Consider the following 21,575-nt stretch of genomic DNA (forward strand, 5'->3'; position numbering starts at 1 on the left):
CATTCTCCACTTTTCCCTATAAACCTTGATCCCCTTAACAATCAAGAACTATCTGTCTTAAATATACTCAGTGACCTGGCGTCCACAGCCTTCTGTGGCAATGAATTCCATAGATTCACCACCCCTCTGGCTGAAGAAATTCCTCCTCAACTCAGTTCTAAAGGGTCATCCCTTTACTTTGGAGGCTGCGCCCTCGGATCCTACAGCCACTCTACCCAGGCCTTTCAGTATTCTGCAAGTTTTAATGAGATCTCCCCTCATCCTTCTAAACTTCATTGAGTAATAGACCCTCAGTACTTCACTCTAAATGAGGCACAACATGGCTTCGAAACAAAATAAATCAAATAATTTATTTAAATTGCCACCAAATAACATAATGCAAAATTTTGCTGTGTCAGATTAAACATACATAGCAGAAAAACAATTACGATTTCTGCTCCTTCAGGGGTGGCATGGTGGCACAGTGGCTAGCACTGCTGCCTCAGTGCCAGGGACCCAGATTGGGTCACTGTCTGTGAAGAGACTGCACGTTCTCCCCATGTCTGCGTGGGTTTCCTCCAGGTGCTCCGGTTTGCTCCCACAGTCCGAAATTCATGGTTAGGTGCATTGGCCATGTTAAATTTTTCCTCCGTATACCTGAACAGGCATCGGAGTGTGGCAATTAGGAGATTTTCACAGTAACTTCATTGCAGTGTTAATGTAAGCCTACTTGTGACATTAATAAAAAATGTACAATATTTCCACTAGATAATGGGAAAAATTAATTACAAATGTCAAATTAAAATGAGAAAATACTTTGCACAGTTAAAGGCAGAAAATTCTATTTGTATTATCCTCCTTTCTCAAGAGTAGTGCCCAACATCACAAAATAGAAATACGCCTGTACCTCCTGTCAATTATCTTGGTCACACGAGTGATAGCTAACAACTATTGTAGCTGTTTTATCAAATCCTGTCCCACCTCTGCAGATTGACACACACATGGGTCACAGAAAGGTGATCAAGAAAAAGATCTTTTTCAAAACCTGGTTGTTATTCATCTACTCCTAGTCTGAAGGTTCAAGATTGATGGTACTTTGTACTTTGCAACCCCCCCCCCCCCCACCAACATCAGTGTGCTGAGGTTATCTAGAATTCAAGAATAAATTTTGGTATCAGCCTCAAGGTCTTCTCATTTTAGACTTTAATAATCTTGAAGAATGGAGGCAAATTTTGTAACTTTATATCGGTTTAAAACTTCCAACACCCATTAAAATAGCTACTTTTTGATATACAAAGTGCACCCTCTGGTGGTTTACAAATACATACACCATGAGGCAGGTTCAGAAAAACCTGCATCAGTATAGGTACTCCAAAACATCCATTCCCAATTTAAATTGCCTTAGAACAACTGAGCTCTTGACACTCTGGATTTCCAAATCACAATATAAAGAAAGACGTGCATCTCACAACTGTGGGACATCCTAAACTGCTTTACAGCCACTGAGACCTTTAAAGGACAGTCACTGTTGCAATGTGATATGGACAGGAAAGTAGCACATTGCAAGACCAGATATCCAGGCTCAAACATTCCACACTTTCCTGCAATTCCCACACAGCATCAGTACTTTTATCTTGCCATTACTCAACTGGCTTTGAACAGGAGTGGTCGTACTCCTTGTAAACATGTCAATAATCTGGAACCCCACCCCCTCACCCCCAATGAGTCAGAATAGGCCCCGAGAGACTTGTGATTTTGTGTGCTTTAACAGAGAACAATATAAAGCTGAAAAGGCTGCAAGTGTTGTGCACTGAAGTGCAGCAGCAAAGTAACAACTCATTTTCATGTGATAAGAACAATATCAATCTAACTTATCAAGAATGTAACAATTCCAGAGACAGAAGAGTTACTGTGTTTTCAAAAAGAACATTACATGGGATCAAGAACAGTTTTCCTAAAGATCAAGTCCAAAAGAATTCAAGGGGTGGAGAAAATAAGCAAGATTACTGTAAACACTCAATTATCTGACACAGATCTGACTCTAAAACTCTTAAAGTGCAAAATTTCTCTTTCCAATTAAACCCTTGGTCAGAAAACAGCTCTCCCACGCTCCCTCTATATATATTCAACATTATCAAATCGTAACATTCAAAACTTAACACCAGAGGTGCTAACAGAACTTCAAAAAGTTAGGAAATCTCTTTGGTCACCTCCCATTGCTCCCACTCTTCCCTGCAATCTCCTGGAGAGTCTGGCTTATGTTTCCTTGAATTCTGGGGACATTCCAGTGTCCCACTGGGCACTGAATTAGTACCAACAGACTATACGACAAGTTAATAAAGGTTGGGGGCTGTGGGGTGGAGGGAGGGAGGGCAGGATCACCACAAGACCACATGCCATCCTCACTTGGCACCCACAGCAATGTGCTTTCTGGCAAGAAACACTGGACAGCAGTGAACAGCAAGAATCCTAGCTTTTGTTTATTCTTTCCCAGACTAGGCACACTGGCCACATACAACAGCTTTATTGCTGTCCTTGTCTGAATCTGTGCCGTGCATTAACCATTCGAGTCACTGGGATGCTTAAAATGCATATCGGTTACATAGAATTTGGAACCAGAAACAGGTCATTTAGTTCACCTCGTCTGTGCCAGTGTTTATGCATCACATAAGCCTTCTCCCACCCCTCTTCACCTAAGCCTATAGAACCATAGAAAATTACAGCTCAGAAACAGGCCTTTAGGCCCTTCTTGTCTGCGCCGAACCATTTTTGTGCCTAGTCCCACTGACCTGCACTTGGACCATATCCCCCCACACCGCTCTCATCCATGAACCCGTCCAAGTTTTTCTTAAATGTTAAAAGTGACCCCGCATTTACCACTTTATCAGGCAGCTCATTCCAAACTCCCACCACTCTCTGCGTGAAGAAGCCCCCCCTAATATTCCCTTTAAACTTTTCTCCTTTCACCCTTAACCCATGCCCTCTGGTTTTTTTCTCCCCTAGCCTCAGTGGAAAAAGCCTGCTTGCATTCACTCTATCTATACCCATCAAAATCTTGTACACCTCTATCAAATCTCCCCTCATTCTTCTACGCTCCAGGGAATAAAGTCCCAACCTATTCAATCTCTCTCTGTAACTCAGCTTCTCAAGTCCCGGCAACATCCTTGTGAACCTTCTCTGCACTCTTTCAACCGTATTTACATCCTTCCTGTAACTAGGTGACCAAAACTGTACACAATACTCTAAATTCGGCCTCACCAATGCCTTATATAACCGTACCATAACACTCCAACTTTTATACCCGATACTCCGATTTATAAAGGCCAATGTACCAAAGGCACTCTTTACGACCCTATCCACCTGTGACATCACTTTTAGGGAATTCTGTACCTGTATTCCCAGATCCCGCTGTTCAACTGCACTTTTCAGAGTCCTACCATTTACCCTGTACATTCTACTTTGGTTTGTCCTTCCAAAGTGCAATATCTCACACTTGTCTGCATTAAATTCCATTTGACATTTTTCAGCCCCTTTTTCTAGTTGGTTCAAATCCCTCTGCAAGCTTTGAAAACCTTCCTCACTGTCCACTACACCTCCAATCTTTGTATCATCAGCAAATTTGCTGATCCAATTTACCACATTATCATCCAGATCATTGATATAGATGACAAACAATGGACCCAACACCGATCCCTGCGGCACACCACTAGTCACAGGCCTCCACTCGGAGAAGCAATCCTCCACAACCACTCTCTGGCTTCTTCCATTGAGCCAGTGTCTAATCCAATTTACTACCTCCCCATGTATACCCAGCGACTGAACCTTCCTAACTAACCTCCCATGAGGGACCTTGTTAAAGGCCTTGCTGAAATCCAGGTAGACAACATCCACTGCCTTCCCTTCATCCACTTTCCTGTTAACCTCCTCGAAAAACTCTAATAGATTGGTCAAACATGACCTACCTGCACAAAGCCATGTTGACTCTCCCGAATAAGTCCCTGTCTATCCAAATGTTTGTAGATCCTATCCCTTATCACACCTTCCAATAACTTGCCCACCACTGACACCAAACTTACTGGCCTATAATTTCCCGGATTTCTTTTGGAACCTTTTTTAAACAACGGAACAACATGAGCCACCCTCCAATCATCCAGCACCTCCCCCGTGAATACTGACATTTTAAATGTGTCTGCCAGGGCCCCTGCAATTTCAACACTAGCTTCCCTCAAAGTCTGTGGGAATACCCTGTCCGGTCCTGGGGATTTATCCACTCTGATTTGCCTCAAGACAGCAAGCACCTCCTCCCCTTTAATCTGTAAAGGTTCCATGACCTCCCTACCTGTTTGCCCTATTTCCGTAGACTCCATGCCCGTTTTCTTAGTAAATACGGATGCAAAAAACCCATTTAATATCTCCCCCCATCATAACCTTCTATTCCTTTCTCCTCCATATACTTATTTAGCTTCCTCTTAAACAAGTCTATGCTATTTACTACTACTTCTTGATGTAGTGAGTTCTGTATTTTAACCACTCCCTTCATGTTGAGTTTGATTACCTTGCGATAAATGCTGACAAACTGAAATGCTGTCAGCTCAATGAAACTGCGTGCATACATGTGGCGACATTATCTCTGATGGCAAATCTGTTACCTCATTCTGATATCCTTGTAGGGAATTGGTTACTTTGTGCTTTATGTGCTGAGACCTTGCTCGGATAATAAGTTGACAAGAATGTCCACATATGATGCTACATTTGTTTCATAAACTGCTTCAATATTCATTTTGCACCATGTTTAATTTGTGTCTGTTTTTGCGATCAGCGATGTGTTGCAGAAAATTTAAGGAAAAAAACCAAATGAATCAAGTTCCACACTTGAAATCTAGGCAGAAAAATGTTACCTCAAAGACACTTGAAGCAAATATAACTTAAAATACTGACGTGTGTGTTTTAACGGAGAAGCACGGGTCAGTAAAAATAAATGGAAGCGTGCCCCAGAGGTCACCACAATTAATCCGACAGCACAACCGACCTTCAATAATTGAGGATTCATGCAAGCAAAGCTTCTCTAATGCAGACTGTGTTAATACATTGAATCTCATTAAAAAGTAAGCAACCCCGTATGCACAAAAAAGTGGCATTAAGTAGGAGAAATGGATGTAAAACAGTGGCAATCAATTTTGTCTACCACTCCTTCACTGTTAAACCACTTGCAAAGTCAGTGCTTCACATCCTCACGAATCTCTAGCCTGCAGCCTGACCAATATAGGAATGTTGGCAGAGTTAGGATTGAATGTTTTTCCTTCCATATTTGTCCTTTCCCTTCAGCAAGAAGCAGCAAAGGAATGAAACTAGGGAGCACAGAAAAATTACATTGAAAATAAAAGCAAAATACAGCAGATGTTGGAATCTGGAAGAAAAACAGAAAATGTTGGAAAATCTCAGCAGGTCTGACAGCATCTGTGGAGAGAGCTTAGAGTCAACGCTTCGAGTCTGGATGACCCTTTGTCAGCAGCTATGATGAAGGGTCATCCGGACTTGAAACGTTGGCTCTATTCTCTTGCCACAGATGCTGTCAGACCTGCTGAGATTTTCCAGCATTTTCAGTGTTTGCTACATTGAGAATAAACTTGATTTTACAGCTTTCCCATCCCTCTTCCTGTGAACAAGTATCTGTCCATGATCAAAAACTGGCTACTTGGAGGATTGGTTTGTAGACATGCTTCCCAGCTTCTTGGTGTGTGTTGCAGCAATCAGCGTGGTCCTTGAGCAATGGACTGCAAAGCTGCTTTGAACTGTCACTGTCCAGAATGTATTTCCTCATTTTATGTACTTTTAAATGGCAACTTAGCCTTCCAAATTGCAAAACAAAGTTTAAAATGTAAGGAGGAAGAACACTGAGGCACAAGCAAGCTGTTTACACAAAGTACTGCACTAAATAACATTATTCCTGGACGATCTAATTGTCTAAAACATCACAGCAAAACTCTAATTCTCCATGGTTTAGCATTTACACACCTGCCTCAGAGTCAGAAGGATGTGGGTTCAAATCCTTTCCTAGTGAGTTAATCTAGCATATAATCTAGATTGCCTTTGAATGCAGTACTGAGAGGTGATGTCTTTCAGCTGAGAAGTTAAAGCAAAGTTTCATCTGCCCACACGTGAACAATGGTGCTTTTTGGAAAAAAAAGGGAGTTTCCTTAATGTGCTGGCCAACGCTTATCTCTCAACCAACATAATTTTTCAAAGCATTAACTGACTACTTATCTTATTTTTGTTTGTGAGGTCTTGATCTATGCAAATTTCCGGTTGTGCTTTCTGATATTACAAATGTGATCCTAAGCACATCATTGAAAAGAAGTTTACAAAATCATTGTCTATAAATGCAAGTGCTTTCTTTCTTACTGATGAGTTTATCCTGATAGAGGGAATATTGTCAGTGGATGCTGGTAATTACATTGACAGCTTAAAGGGCACCAGTTAATATCAATTTGAAGTAAAAGAAAATTGTCCAAAAATGACAAAGAGCAAGATCTGCAAACTGCTTTGCATTAGAGTGGAAAAAGGCAGAGGAAACGGGTTACTCCCAGATGACTGCATGGGTAAATGTATTAATTCAATTTCTAGTTTATGCCAAGTTAGGTGGTGTCAACTGCAGCAGTATAATTAATCCTGGCACCCTTACGTGGAGATGAAAATCTTGAGAGAATCCTCCATGAGGACAATCCATATCTAGATGCGCATATGAAAGACAAAGGTTCCTCCCCTCACCCTTGCTGCCTCCAACCAATCCAGCCCCCTCACTGCTCCACTCCCTCACCACCTCCTCACCTCCCGTCCCCCAACTCCCCTTTACTCTCTCCGTCCCACCTCACCACTCCCTCCATCCACCCCACTCGCCGCCTCACCTCCCCCCTCCATCCGCGCGCCCCCCCCCCCCGCACGCACACATCCCTCCCTCAAATCCCATCTGCCTCCCCTGCGCGCCCCCCCCCCCCCCCTCCTTCCTGGCCCCGCGTCTCTTCTCTCTCTCCCCCCCCCCCAAATTCACATCCGCATCTCACACCACCACTTCCCCTTTCCCCACCCTCCATCCCCCTACCCTGGCCCCCGCACTACCCCCTCCCCCACAAGGCATTTTTTTAAATGTGAATTTCATGCAATTGTAATTATGTATATACTGTATGATTGCATGCACTACCTCAGGTTCTAAATGGGGAATTAAAGGGAATTTGGGAATTAAGGGTGGCACGGTAGCACAGTGGTTGGGCGGCACGGTAGCACAGTGGTTAGCACTGCTGCTTCACAGCTCCAGGGACCTGGGTTCGATTCCCAGCTTGGGTCACTGTCTGTGTGGAGTTTGCACATTCTCCTCGTGTCTGCGTGGGTTTCCTCCGGGTGCTCCGGTTTCCTCCCACAGTCCAAAGATGTGCGGGTTAGGTTGATTGGCCATGCTAAAATTGCCCCTTAGTGTCCTGAGATGTGCAGGTTAGAGGGATTAGTGGGTAAATGTGTAGGGATATGGGGGTAGGGCCGGGGTGGGATTGTGGTCAGTGCAGACTCAATGGGCCGAATGGCCTGTTTCTGCACTGTAGGGTTTCTATGATTAAACAGAACTTCAAAAACTTTTATTTAATAAATACAAGCTGATTGAGAAACATTTTGCTCTCAATGACAAAAATCTTAACACAGTCTCAAGTTTTGATGTCAGACCAAACTTGTGACGTATATTTGAAGATCCACTGCCAGGGCAGTACTGAGAGCTATTACTGACAGTATCAATACTTACCATGTGTTCCATGCATATACTGATTTCCCCATCACTGTAAAATGCTCCGTAGAAGCCCACAATATATGGTGAGTTACATTCGTGTAGCACCTGGAGCTCTCTGATGATCTGATTGCGGATAGCAGGCTTTATTTCTAAGTGAATCAGCTGGAGAAATGAAGAACAAATTGGAATTAGATTCTTTATTGATAACTATCTGAATCCATTACTATATTTTAAAGCAAATGGAAAACCTAACCAATATGTTTCATTATAAAAGCCTTTACAACTTTTACAAAATCAGGTTTCTAAGAATGTCACAATGTGTTCCTTGCTGATTTACCAGATGTCACGTAGTCTGTTGGTGCACACTGCAAAAATTCACTCAGGTGGAGTACAGAGATCTATTCTCAAGTCTGGTGCAGCATAGAAATCATAGAAACCCTACAGTGCAGAAGGAGGCCATTTGGCCCATCGAGTCTGCACCGACCACAATCCCACCCAGGCCCTACCCCCAGATCCCTCCATATTTACCCGCTAATCCCTCTAACCTACACATCTCAGGACACTAAGGGGCAATTTTAGCATGGCCAATCAACCTAACCCGCACATCTTTGGACTGTGGGAGGAAACCGGAGCACCCGGAGGAAACCCACGCAGACACGAGGAGAATGTGCAAACTCCACACAGACAGTGACCCAAGCCGGGAATCGAACCCAGGTCCCTGGAGCTGTGAAGCAGCAGTGCTAACCACTGTGCTACCGTGCATACAAATTAGTGAGCAGAGTCAAACTGCCTAGTTTACCAGAGACCATAGAACCATAGCAGTGCAGAAAGAGGCCATTTGGCCATCAAGTCTGCACTGACTCTTCAAAGGACAGGCCCAGCCCCCACCCTATCCTCATAACTCCATACATTTTCCATGGCTAATCCACCTAACCTGCACATTTTTGGACACGGAGGGACAATTCAGGATAAAAGCAAATTACTGCGGAGGCTGGAATCTGAAACCAAAAGAGGAAATGCTGGAAAATCTCAGGTCTGGCAGCATCTTTAAGGAGAAAAGAGCTGACGTCGAGTCCAGATGACTCGAAACCTCAGCTCTTCTCTCCTTACAGATGCTGCCAGACCCGCTGAGATTTTCCAGCATTTTCTCTTTTGGAGGGGCAATTTAGCATGGCTAATTCACCCAACCTGCACATCTTTGGACTGCGGAAGGTAACCAGAGCACCCAGAGGAAACCCGCGCAGACATGGGGAGAACAAGCCTACTCCATACAGACAGTCAGCCAAGGCCAGAATATGAACCCGGGTCCTTGGCGTTGAGGCAGCAGTACTAACCACTGTCACCGTGCCACCCTAATTTTTGTTTTCCACATATGCCATGATACTAACTGGGTTAACACTTGAACACTCTGTTTAGGTCAACTGAGTAATTTTGCCACGCAATGGTCATCTTCAAACTTAACTGGTGCTGAAATTTAGAAACTCGTGATTTAGTTGCTTTTGATGCTTACTTTTGCCAATTCTTTTGGTATTTCTACTTAAAATAGGTAAATCTGATGACCTTTAGTTGAGGAATTGGTTTGGAGGAGACATTGAATCTTTGAGAGGAATGAATTAAACTGTTGAAAACAAGAGGGGAAAATTTCTTGGGTTGCCAGCAGTGAAGATCATTAAACTACCTCATATCATTAACTCAGTATCTCTTCCAAGTCAGCTTCTCCAGTGATGCAAGCATTCCACAATTAGCAGAGCAGCAACGATGAAACATGAAAAAAGGCTAGCATGTTTAATATTGATTGAGGGATAAAAATTCTCATGACACTATTTCAAAGAAAAGGAGGGGCAAGTTATCCCCAGTGCTTCAGTCTATATTTATGTTCATCTGGAGGGCTGGGGTTGCAGAAAGGGCATTGGTTTGTCATCTCTTCTGCAAGATGGCACCTCTGATAATACAGCACGAGTTGTACGGTATGCAGCGTGCGCATGAGGTTCTGGGCTGTTGCATGACCACACAGGAAAAAGGGACATTGGTTGTGGGGTTGGAGGAGTTTTCAGAAAGGGAGGGTGAGGATTTAGGAGGGCAGAGTACCAAAGAGGGGATAAGTGAAATGATGCAAGCCATTAAAAGAGAAGGGTTGAGAGAAAGAAAACGTGCAAATATGATTGGCTAACGTCGAGAGATGAATTTCAACAGAATATTACAATAGGTGTATTTTAGCACAACTTTAGTAACTTCGAAAAAATAAATGTTTCATGACACTTTCCAAGAAAAATGACATTGTGCAAATGGAGAGATCAGAAGCTTTCTTAAGTGTAGTCATGTCTGGAGATTTCTGAAAGATGGACAGGTTTAGATTGGAGTTCAAAAATATAGATGCAAGGCAGCTAAAAGCTCTGCCGTCAATAGCAGGAATGCAAAGAATTCTGCAGTCAAGTGATTTGATATAGGGCTAGTCGAGACTGCAACATCAGGTTGAGGCAAGCCCTTGGAAAGATTTATTGACCAGGATTTTAAAGCAAAGTGTTGGGAGACTTGGGAGCCAGTACTGCTCAGTAAGGATACGATTGATGGGTAAGTATAATTTAAATAGCTTGAGATAGGGTATGTATAGTAGTGTTTTGGACAAATTAGAAGTTTGTGATGACTGGAGCATGGGAAATCAGCTTTAAAATTTTTTAAGCAGTTAAATCTGGAGGTCTCAAAGGCTATCTATGTTAAAGGGAGCAAGAGCTGAGATGAGCAACATGGAAGCAATTGGTCTTGGGCATAGTTAGAATGTGGGATTTAAGGTTGCAATTATAATCCGTGTGGTTCAGTTGGAGAATACAGCTAGGGAGAAGGATGGGATTAGTGGCAAGGGAACGACTCTTGATTTTAAACTGGAGAAAGCTTTGATTCCTCTGAAACTTTATGGCAGCCTGACATTTAGCCAAAAGATGGAGAGTGTCATTGAGAGAGTCACAGATGATACCTAGCTGTATATCCCAATGTATACGAGAGCTGATCCTTTGGGTAGTACATCGAAGGGCAAGGATTTAGATAGGGATAGTAAACAAAGATTTTCGGCGCGCTCCATCCAACCACTTGTTGAGCACAGTTTTGGTTGCCGCTTAACTCTTCAACTTGAGTCAGCATCATGCAACCTTGGTTATGCAACTCTAGACTGAATAAAAACGAACTGGAAATGATATAAAGAAAACTGTCGTTGATTTGCACATCAGTATTTACAGGCATCTTTCACCAGAGTATATTTAACAGGAAGGATATTGATTTTTAAAATATTTCATGGGACGTGAACATTGCTGATAAATCCAGCATCTGTACCACATCCCAAATTGCCCATGAAAAGGTGATGTTAAGCTGCTTTCTTGGTCTGCTGCAGTCCATATGGTGCAAGTACATTTCATGTTAATAGGAAAGAAGTTCCAAGATATCGATCCAATGACAATCAAGGGACAGTGATATTGTTCCAAGTCAGGCTGGTGTGTGGCTTAGAGGGCAAATTACAGACGGTCACGTTCCCATTTGTAGAATCACAGAATAGCTCAGCCCAGAATGAGACCAGTCAGTCCATCAAGTGTGCACAGGTTTTTTTGAAAAGCAGTCCAGTTAGTCTCAGTGCCCATCTCGTTCCCCATTTCCCTGCAATTTTAGTCAGTTCCATTTTGAATGCTACTATTGAATCTCCGTTCACCACACCAAGAGGTCGTGCATTCCACTTATTGGATAAGCAGACTTTCCTCATGGCATCTCTGATGCTTTCACCAATCACCATGATATCTTTGTGTTCCTTCCTTTAAATCTAATACTAGCAACAATTTTGACAGCAGCTTTGGGAGCTGCTGTCAAAGGAACCTTTTAGTTGCTGTGCTGATTCTGTATGTAGTACACACTGCTGCCACTGCACATTGGTAGTGGAGGCAGTGAATGTTGAAGGTACTGAATGGGATGCCAATCAAGCAGGGTGCTTTGTTCAGAATTGTACTAAGCTTCTAGAATGTTGTTGGAGCTGCAGAGAGAAATCCATCTTACACCAGACTTGAGTTGTGGATGATGGTCAGGCATTGGGGGTGGGATGGGGAATTACCTGCTGTAGAATGCCGGGCCTCTAACCTGCTCTTGTATCCTAAGTATTTATATGGCTGGTCCAGTTAAGTTCATGGTCAATGGTAACCCCTAGGATGTTGATAGTAGTGGATTCAGCAAAGGTAATGCTATTGAATGTGAAGGGTCGATGGTTAGATTCTCTCCTGTTGGAGATGGGCATTGCCTGACAGTTGTGTGGCACAAATGTTACTAGTCTTTTATCTGCCCAAGCGTAAATGTTGTCCAGATCTTGCTGTGTTTGGGCATAGGCCTCTTCAGTACCTGAGACTCATGAATGATACTGAACATTGTGCAATCAGTGAACATTCCCACTTCTGACCTTAAGATGGAGGAAAGATCAATGATGAAGCAGCTGAAGGTGGTTGAGCAATTCACATGTCATCGTGGAGCTGAGATGATTGGCCTTCAACAACCTAAATCATATTCATTTGTGCTGGGTATGGCTCCAAGAAGACGTCCCCCCCTCCCCCCGATTCCCATTGACTTAAATTTATTGATACCACACTGCAACAAATGCTGCCTTGATGTCAAGGGCAGTCACTCTCACAGGGTCTATGCAATTTAGCTCCTGTGACCTTGTTTGGACCATGGCAGTAATGAGGTCAGGAGCCGAGTGGTCGTGGCAGAACCCAAACTGAGCGTCGGTGTACAGGTCATTGCCGAGCAAACGTTGCTTCATATCACTGTCGCTGGCACTGTCCAACCCTTCAATGATCAGACGCAATAATTGGTCAGATTAGATTTGTCCCGCTTTTTGTGGATGCGCACATTTTCCACATTGTCAGATTGTTGCTAGTATTAGATTTAAAGGAAGGAACACAAAGATATCATGGTGATTGGTGAAAGCATCAGAGATGCCATGAGGAAAGTCTGCTTATCCAATAAGTGGAATGCACGACCTCTTGGTGTGGTGAACGGAGATTCAATAGTAGCATTCAAAATGGAACTGACTAAAATTGCAGGGAAATGGGGAACGAGATGGGCACTGAGACTAACTGGACTGCTTTTCAAAAAAACCTGTGCACACTTGATGGACTGACTGGTCTCATTCTGGGCTGAGCTATTCTGTGATTCTACAATAAGACTAACACATCAGCTGAAAATGACAGTTGAGTTCATTCAGAACCCATATTTTAATGCAAGAAAAACTATGGCAATTCTGTACTTTTTAATTGGCCTTTATCATTCAATGAAAATGACAAAAGAAATACAGAAAGGAAGAGAGACTTCTATTTACAAAGTGTCGTCATGGTCACCGGACAACCCAAAATACTTTATAGTCAATAAAGTACTTTTTAAAATATGGGAAACGCAGCACATAATTTGTACACAGCAAACTCACAGCAAAATGTTAACTAACCATCTATTTTTGAGATGTTCACTGAGGGGTAAAAGCTTCCTTATTCTACTTTGAAATAGTGCCACAGGTCACATGTCCATGCAAGATGGCACATGGGCCTCAGTGTAATGTCTCATCTGAAAGACGGCACTGCTGACAGTGCAGCACTCCCTCAATACTGCACTGGAGCAGAGCCTAATGCTCAAGTCTGAGTGGGGCTTGAAGACACAAACCCCTGAACCAAGCAAGTGTGCCAAAAACAAAGTCACAGTTATCATGCAATAATTTTGTAAATTTTGATATTTGTAGTTAGACTCCAGTATAACTGGATTATATAACCTTATTTTCTGCCACTCTTAGATACTCATACATGCACTAAAAGGTTGATTTTCTGTGTTAAAATACTCTTTACTCACATTTTACACACAGCTGCTGCTAATCTATGGGACAGTGTGCATGGGTTTCTCGATTTAAATTTACTCAAAAGTTAACAAGGACTTTCCAAGAGAAGTCCACTGCTCATAACTACACAAACTTCTATCGGAAGAATTTATTACATTTTTACAACTTGAAATTCAAACTTTGTCAAAAAATTCAAGCAGCTAGTTGCTAAATACTGGGACATTACCACAACTAATGCAGGGACCAAATGCTGCCAACACAAGCTTACCTTTCTTGCCATAATAAGCCCCGATGGTTTGTGACGTACTTTGGTGACGACACCACCGTTACCTGCACCCAGTTCACATATCTTATCAAAGTCGTCATCTTTCAGTTCACCAACTTTAGCCTTCTGTGTAAGGAAGGCTTCAAGTCTCTTTTTCTGCTGCTCATCCAGCTCAAGTTCCTCCAACTTTTTCTGTAGGGCTTCTAGGTTCGCTCTAAAATAACAAAAAAAAACATTCTCACAGATCTTGAACTAAAACAAAGCTCCCCTGAAACAATAGTGGACTGGAGTTTGACACCCCTACCCTTCAGTTTTTTCCCAAATTTTACACCTTATCTTATTCCTGAATGGAGTCTTGTAGTAGATACAGCAACCCTGTCGCGACAAGCCCGACTTCACGATTTGGCCTGGCTGGTGATTGTTCGATGTCTATTGTGTCCACTGAAGTGGGAAAAGTTTGACACTGCTCTGTCCCAACTTTGATTCCCAATACTTTCAAGAAAGTGATCGAGAGCTGGAACTGATCCTTCCAGCTCCCTGCTCAACTCGTCACAAACGTTGGGACAAAGTTATTTTGTAGCAGTAGGCCACTATCAATTTATTTCAACATTTAACGATTCAGAATTTTGAATTTCACAACATTTATTGAATATCTAGTTTATGAAACCAATCTTCAAATATGTTTAAAATTCAGCATGCCTCAAATTGTATATGCAAGAAGTGCTATAAAAAGTGAGATTAAGCTGGATCATTCTTTTATGACTAGTAAGATATCATGGGCCAAATGGCCTGCTTCTATATGGTAAATTTCTGGGATTCTGGAATGCTAATCCATTTTTCATTTTTGCAGCATAACACTCCCTGCCCTGAAGGTTCATCCTGCTTAGAGACTTACTGTACAGTATGGTACAGTGTTATCTCACCATTGCACGCAGTGACAAGACACAGGAAATAACTCTCCCTCTAAACATTGACACGTTAAGCACAAACATGTGTCTGAAAAACTGCAGGCCAAAAGAAAATATTTTTTGGTCACCTTTCATACAAGATTCAAACTGTACGATCATATTTTTTGAAATTATACCCTTTTATTTCAAGGAATATAGTTTAATGATTTCTATTCCAAGGATTAGTTTGAACACTCAGTTCCCTAATACGTGCCTGGGATATTGCAACAGTAGTCTTGCAAGGCAACTCCGAAAGTACTTGTAAGTGCTTGGGAACTTGTAAGAACATTAAACCTGTGCCTCAAAGAAGCAGGGCAGGCAACTATTTGGGTCGCAAACCTGTTTTGTCTGGCCACTAGTTTGTGCAGTCATTTGAAACTTACTTGTATTCAGCACTGGCTTCTCATATGATTTGTTGTAATATTTTAAGTGACTTTTAAAGCTAGTGTTTGTTTAATGGTCCAGATATTTGTTTCACTTTTTAACACCAAGGGTAATCAACAGTTGTATAGCAAGTAAATACTAACAAGCTGAGGGTGCATGTGGTGGGCAAACTTTTTTTTTAAAAAAACAACAAAAGCCACAATATTTCTCACCAACGTGCAACAGGTACATGGTTGTGTTATGGTGAATGGATGTTCAATAAAAGGAGATGAAAAGTGAAAAAGAACGAAGTCAAAATAGCAAAGTAAAAAAGCTAAAGAAAACACATCTGTTATAAAGGATTTTGGGGCGACAGTGCCTTTCATGAGTAAAATCTCAAAAATGTTTTACAGCCAATTAATATTAACTGTGGTAATTTTGAAGTCTAGTCACTGTGATAATGTAGGAAACACGACAGAAAATTTGCACATAGCAAGCAGCAATCGACTAATGACCAGATAATATGGTGCTGATTGAGGAATATATATTAGAGGATGACTGTTCAAAATAACGTCATGGGATCCTTTCCCTTCACCCGAGGACCTTGATTTAATCTCATCAGAAAGACGCCACTTCTAACAGTGCAGCCTTCTCTCAGTACTGCACTGGAGTGCAGCCTAGTTTTTTGTGCTCGGGTCCTGGAGTGGGACTTGAACCTGGAATCGAGAGAGTTGAGTGCGCTAACAACAGAGCCACAAAATGAAATAATCAAACTTATAGCAGGAAATAAAATACAGCTTATTACACGACATGTGAACACAATGTATTTTGAAATGTACTATTTGAAGTCTGATTTCAAAAAAAATAATGGAAATTTATCCATTGCTGCAATCCGGTTTTGTTTGTTCAGTGTATACAAAAAGACACTTGGATCAAAGTAGATTAGAATGAAGCCCTTTCACTTTTTGGATCGCCTTCAAATGCAGGCCACACTGGTGAGATGATAGTTTCCGCTCTCCTCTTGTTGTAATAAGGTCTACATTTGCACAGATTTAACCCAGGTTAAATCAAATAGGAATTCAATACCAATCAGCAACTGGTTCACAGGTCAAAGGAAGCTGTCGTGGTCATTGGAGAAATTCACTGCCTTACTTTGCTTTTTTTCCACCAAAAAGGTCAATTGCAGCCACCCTGAAACCACCCCAACCCCACATTCCTAGTGGCTCCTCTTCTTGAGTGTGGATATTTTTCTGCAATACACTTCCACATAGGATGTTCAAATTCTTGTACTTCACCCAAGTAATCTTGGCCTTGTATAAACTTAACCTACATAGCGAACAATAAAGGGCTATTCAACTGTGGCATGCATCACTAGAACGCCACATCCTTTATTGGTCAACTTAGCATAGACCCGTGAATGAACCTAGAATGTTCTGGCGCTAGGGATACTCTGAATAGTTTTATTATGCACGAGGCTTTTGGGACTGGGTCAGGTAGTCTAACATAAGAACTAATTAATATTTTGCTGGGGCTTTTCCCCAAAGAGATGATCAAAAATACAACTTAAAATGGAGTGTTAATTGTCACCCAGAACTTTTACAACTGTTAATTTACTTTCACTCCACATACTGGGCCAAACACTGCTGTATTTTAGTAAACTTTATGTAGGACAGGAGCTAATCAATTGGAAAAATAAAGAAATGTAGGACTCTAGTTTATCCTAGCTGCTTCATGAGGGAGATTGGGGATGGATTTGCAATTCAGGATATAATGGATTATATTTATACCACAACTAAGTAGCTAATTAGGTTAAAGCGAAAAAGGTAGGTTTAATGATGCAGAACTCCGTCACAGACAGTACTGAGACAGCTTGTATTATTGGATAGCTCCTGTGCATCTGCATTTGCAACTGAGACTACAAAGAGATGCTGTGTGAGCAGATGATGTGGCCCGTGATACCTTTGTAGCCAAAACCATAAACAAAAACAAAACTAGATCCTGTTCAATCAATCACGACCTGCCTTTAAAATAGTACTTGGTCTTTTCAGAGTAATACAGAGCTGCTGCAAAAGTAGGCTACAATGCTGCATGCCAGGAGGTCAAGAGTGTCATTTCAAAGGACCGGTGGATTCATCCTTAAGGGTGCACATTCACATGTAAATTAATCTAATCTTATTTGTTGGCTAAAATCCATAATGAATAGTGTTCAAATTGGGCCCTTTAGGCAGTCACTCAAACAAGTCTAGTAACTTTAACAAATTCAAAGGCATTCTCAAGTCTGAAGAGGGGGGTTGTACTGAATTACTGTCTGCATAATAAACACTTCCACTTACCTTCCACCTGGCAACTGGGAAAGATGATAGAACGTGCTGTGTAGCTAAATAAGGCTTAATGAAACAGTCTACTAGGAGGAACTGGACTTCAGGTTGCACTGTCAACCTAACAGAGCAATAGGCTTAGACAGCAGTTATACAAAGGTTCAAAAATTGCTCTAGGCTATGGGAGGGGAGTGGGGGTATGTGGTGAGGGAAAAGCAGAGGAGGAAAGTAATAGTCGGGGGTGGGGGGCTACTGAATGGATATCAGTGGTATCAGCTACTGATCCACATTGGTAACTGAGTTTAGAGACCCATGTAGAGAACTTGGTGAAATCTGGCGGAGGCACAACAAATAAAAATGGCTAATAGTGTTGATATTTATCTTCGCACTAACTTCTTCACACAGTGGACACTTGTAATGAAACGTTGGAATTTTCTCCCTCTAAAAAGAAGTTGAGGTGGCGTGAAGATGTCAGGATGGATACAGATACACTTTTATTAGACAAGGGTATTAAGGGTTACAGAACCACGGCCAGAACAAGCTCATGGTACCGGTGTACCCTGATGCATACAGGGCTGGAGGAAGTTAGAGGAGGAGGGAAGACCATGGAGGGATTTAAAAACAAGGATGAGAATTTTAAATTCGAGGCATGAGTGGACTTGGAGGTCACCGAACGATAATGGGCACATGGGTCACTGCGAGATAGGATACAGACAAGAGAGTTGTGGAGGTGCTCAAGTCTACAAGAAAGGTAAGAGAGTACACATAGACACACACACACAAGGTTTGATGTCAACCATAATCAGGATGCAATCATAACAGGATGATGACAATGCTTCAGCATACACTGGTGAACTGTGTTGTTCACCACTCAGAGTTTGAGATATCAAACCCTGAGCTTGTTGACTCAAGTGGTGACTGTTCTTAGGGGGTTTTGGAAGGAGGATTGGAGAAGGTCAGCTGATTTAACTCCCAGATAAAATGCCTGGTAATAGAGAAGAATGAAAGCAAACCTGTGTGACAGAACTAACAGTCCGATACTTGAATAAGGCACGTCCACTGTATACCTGACTACTGCTGATTTAAAAATAATTGGGCAAACGCTGAATCCAGACAAGGTGGACAAGAAGGAGGGGGGCGGGGGGTGAAATTTCACCATCAGCCCTGGTGGGATTTGAACCCGAGTTCCCACAACTTTAGCTGAGTTTCTGGATTAATAATCTAGCGATAACACCACCAGGCCATCACCTCCCCATAAATAAAGCTAAGTGCTTAATTTATCATTTATCTATGTATTAAGAGCAGCGGTAGAATACTCCGCAATCGCCTGGATAAGTGCAATTCCAACGAGGCTCCACAGCTCACCATCATCCAGGACAAAACACTGTCCACTCCCTCCACCACCAAAGCACAGTGGCAGCAGTGTGTACCATTTACAAGTGGCAACTTGCCAAGTCTCCTTTAACAGCACCTTCCAAACCAACAACCTCCAACATCTAGATGGACAACTGCAGCAGACGCTTGGGAACACATCAACCAGCAGGTTCTCTTCCAAACTGCACATCATCCTGACTTGGAACTACAATACCGTTTCTTCACCATCACTGGGTCAAAATCCTGGAACAGCACAGTGAATGTACCAATGTCAGCAGTAACGTTTCAAGAAGATGGCTCACCACCACCTTCCCAAGGGGAATTAGGGATGGACAGCAAATGCTGGCTTTCCATGCTCACATTCCATGAAAAACTTTTTAAAAGTATCCTTTAGATAAACAAATAGATCTAACAATAAGAAAAAGAGGAAATTGAATGAAGCAGCTAAAAAGACAGTGAAGGGCTTTGCAGAAAAACTGTCAAAATTATGACACAAGGCAGAGCGGTAGGAGCAGATAAACATTAGAAGCTAATCTATCATTGAAAATAAATCAGGCAATTAGTTAATAGCCAAGTTGATTAAATTCATTGACTTAATTAAATAAAGCTGGATAAGGAGAGCATGTTCTCTGGTAAGTCAGAGAAACCAGCTCAATTATTGACCCAAAGTCAGAGGTTTGACTGCAAACTAGTGTTACAGGGAAGAGCAGAGAATTTAACAGTAATAGTGAAAAAAATATGGTCGAATCAGGGGAAAAATGATATAAAGTTAAAACTGAGTGCTCTACCTGAATGCAATAAGCATTTCCAACAAGATAGACAAATTAATGGCACAAACATAGATAAATGGGTTTGATCTAGTCGCCCATTGTTAAAGACATGGTCCAAAGATGGGAAGTAAATATTCCAGGGTACACAACATTTTGAAAAGACAGAAAAAAAAGAGTAGGTTGGAGAATAGAATCAGTATAGGTGGAAATAATAAGGGGCAGTAAAACAGTGGTAGTCATAGTTTATAGGCCGCCTAACATTAGTTACATTGTTGGACACAGTGTTAGTCAAAATAAGAGGAGTTTGTAGAAAAGACAATGCAATAACATAGGACTCAGGAGATGGCCATTTTATTCTTTGAGCCTGCTCCACCATTCAATTAAGAGCATTCTCCACCTTCATATCTGCCCCCATAACTGAGACTTCCATGCCTATCAAAATTCAATCTAACTCAGCCTTGAATAAATTAAATTACCCAGTTTTCACTACTTTCTGGGGAACAGAATGCCAGAAACCAACGGTCCTCAAAAAGAATTCTCATCTTAGAATGGAGACCCCTTTCTAAAACTGTGTCCCCTAGTTCTGGTCTCCCCCACAAGAACATGTGAATATACAAAATTAGGAGCAGAAGTAGAACATTCGACCCCTCGAGCCTGTTCCACTATTCAATAATATCATGGCTGGTCTCTGTTTTGAATTCCACATTCCCATAAAACAAGATAACCTTTGATTGCCTTGCCTAACTAGAATCTATCCACCTCAATGCCCCCACCTCCACCACCTTCTGAGGCAGAGTGTTTCGAAGTCACACAACTCAAAAAGTTCTCCTCATCTGTCCTAAAAGGATGACCCCTAACGTTAAGACAGTGGTCCCTAGTTCTGGACTCATCCTTTCCACATCTGTCATGCCAAGACAATTCTGGATCTTACATACTGGAATCAAGTCACCCTTCACTCTTGTAAACTCTACTGAAAACAAGTCCAGTTTGTCTAACCTTTTCTCATAAGACAACACGCTCATTCCAGGTGTCAATCTATAAACCGCTTCTGAACGACCTCAAACACATTTACATCCTTCCTTAAATTAGGAGACCAAAACTGCACACAATGCAAGATGTGGTCTCACCAATGCCCTGTATAACAGAAACGTAACATCCTTACTTCTATGTTCAAATCCTCTCGTAATAAAGGTTAACTTTAATTACTTGCTGTACCTGCATTCTAACTTTGTGACTCATGCACCTAGATCCCTCAGTACCTCAGAATTTTGTGGTTGCTCTCTGTTCAAGTAATACACTACCTTTATCTCTTCCCCAGCAGGAAGAATACAGAGTGGACAGGATAAAATTGCTTCCCTAGGTAGAGAATTCTAGAATCAGGGGACAGAGAGTCAATTACTAGGGGGCATAGGTTTAAGGTACAAGGGGCAAGGTTTAAAGGAGATGTACGAAGCAAGTTTTTTTAAAAAAGTGGGTGGTGGGTGTTTGGAACTCGCTGCTGGGGGAGGTAGCGGAAGCAGATATGATAGTGACTTTGAAGGGGCTTCTTGACAAATACTTGAATAGGGTGGGAATAGAGGGATATAGATCCCGGAAGGAAAGGGGGTTTTAGTTCAGACAGGCAGCATGGTCGATGCAGGCTTGGAGGGCCAAAGGGCCTGTTCCTGTGCTGTAATTTTCTTTGTTCTTATAGATCCAAGATAGGTGACAGTAGGGTAGAGGGGACATGAGGAAGAACTCTGTTATGCGAAGGGTGGTGGGTGCCTGGAATTTGCTGCCCAAAGTTGGTGGTGGAGGTAGAGACCCTAAACTAAAATACCTTGGGGCGGCACGGTAGCACAATGGTTAGCACTGCTGCTTCACAGCGCCAGGGACTCGGGTTCGATTCCCAGCTTGGGTCACTATCTGTGTGGAGTTTGCACGTTCTCCCCGTGTGCTCC

General features: G+C 42.1%; 1 protein-coding gene across 1 annotated transcript in view; it reads right to left on the reverse strand.

Annotated features, from left to right (window-relative positions):
- Positions 1-21,575, reverse strand: part of map2k2a (mitogen-activated protein kinase kinase 2a) — an 86,719-nt gene that overhangs the window by 43,096 nt on the left and 22,048 nt on the right. Inside the window, exons 2-3 of the mRNA XM_078198192.1 lie at positions 13,867-14,077; positions 7,766-7,912 (exon numbers count right to left, since the gene is read on the reverse strand). Of these exons, the coding sequence (XP_078054318.1) occupies positions 7,766-7,912; positions 13,867-14,077 (358 nt within the window). The remainder of the gene's footprint in view (positions 1-7,765; positions 7,913-13,866; positions 14,078-21,575) is intronic.

Source organism: Mustelus asterias, chromosome 26, assembly GCF_964213995.1.
Source record: "Mustelus asterias chromosome 26, sMusAst1.hap1.1, whole genome shotgun sequence".
NCBI classification, from domain to species: Eukaryota; Metazoa; Chordata; class Chondrichthyes; order Carcharhiniformes; family Triakidae; genus Mustelus; species Mustelus asterias.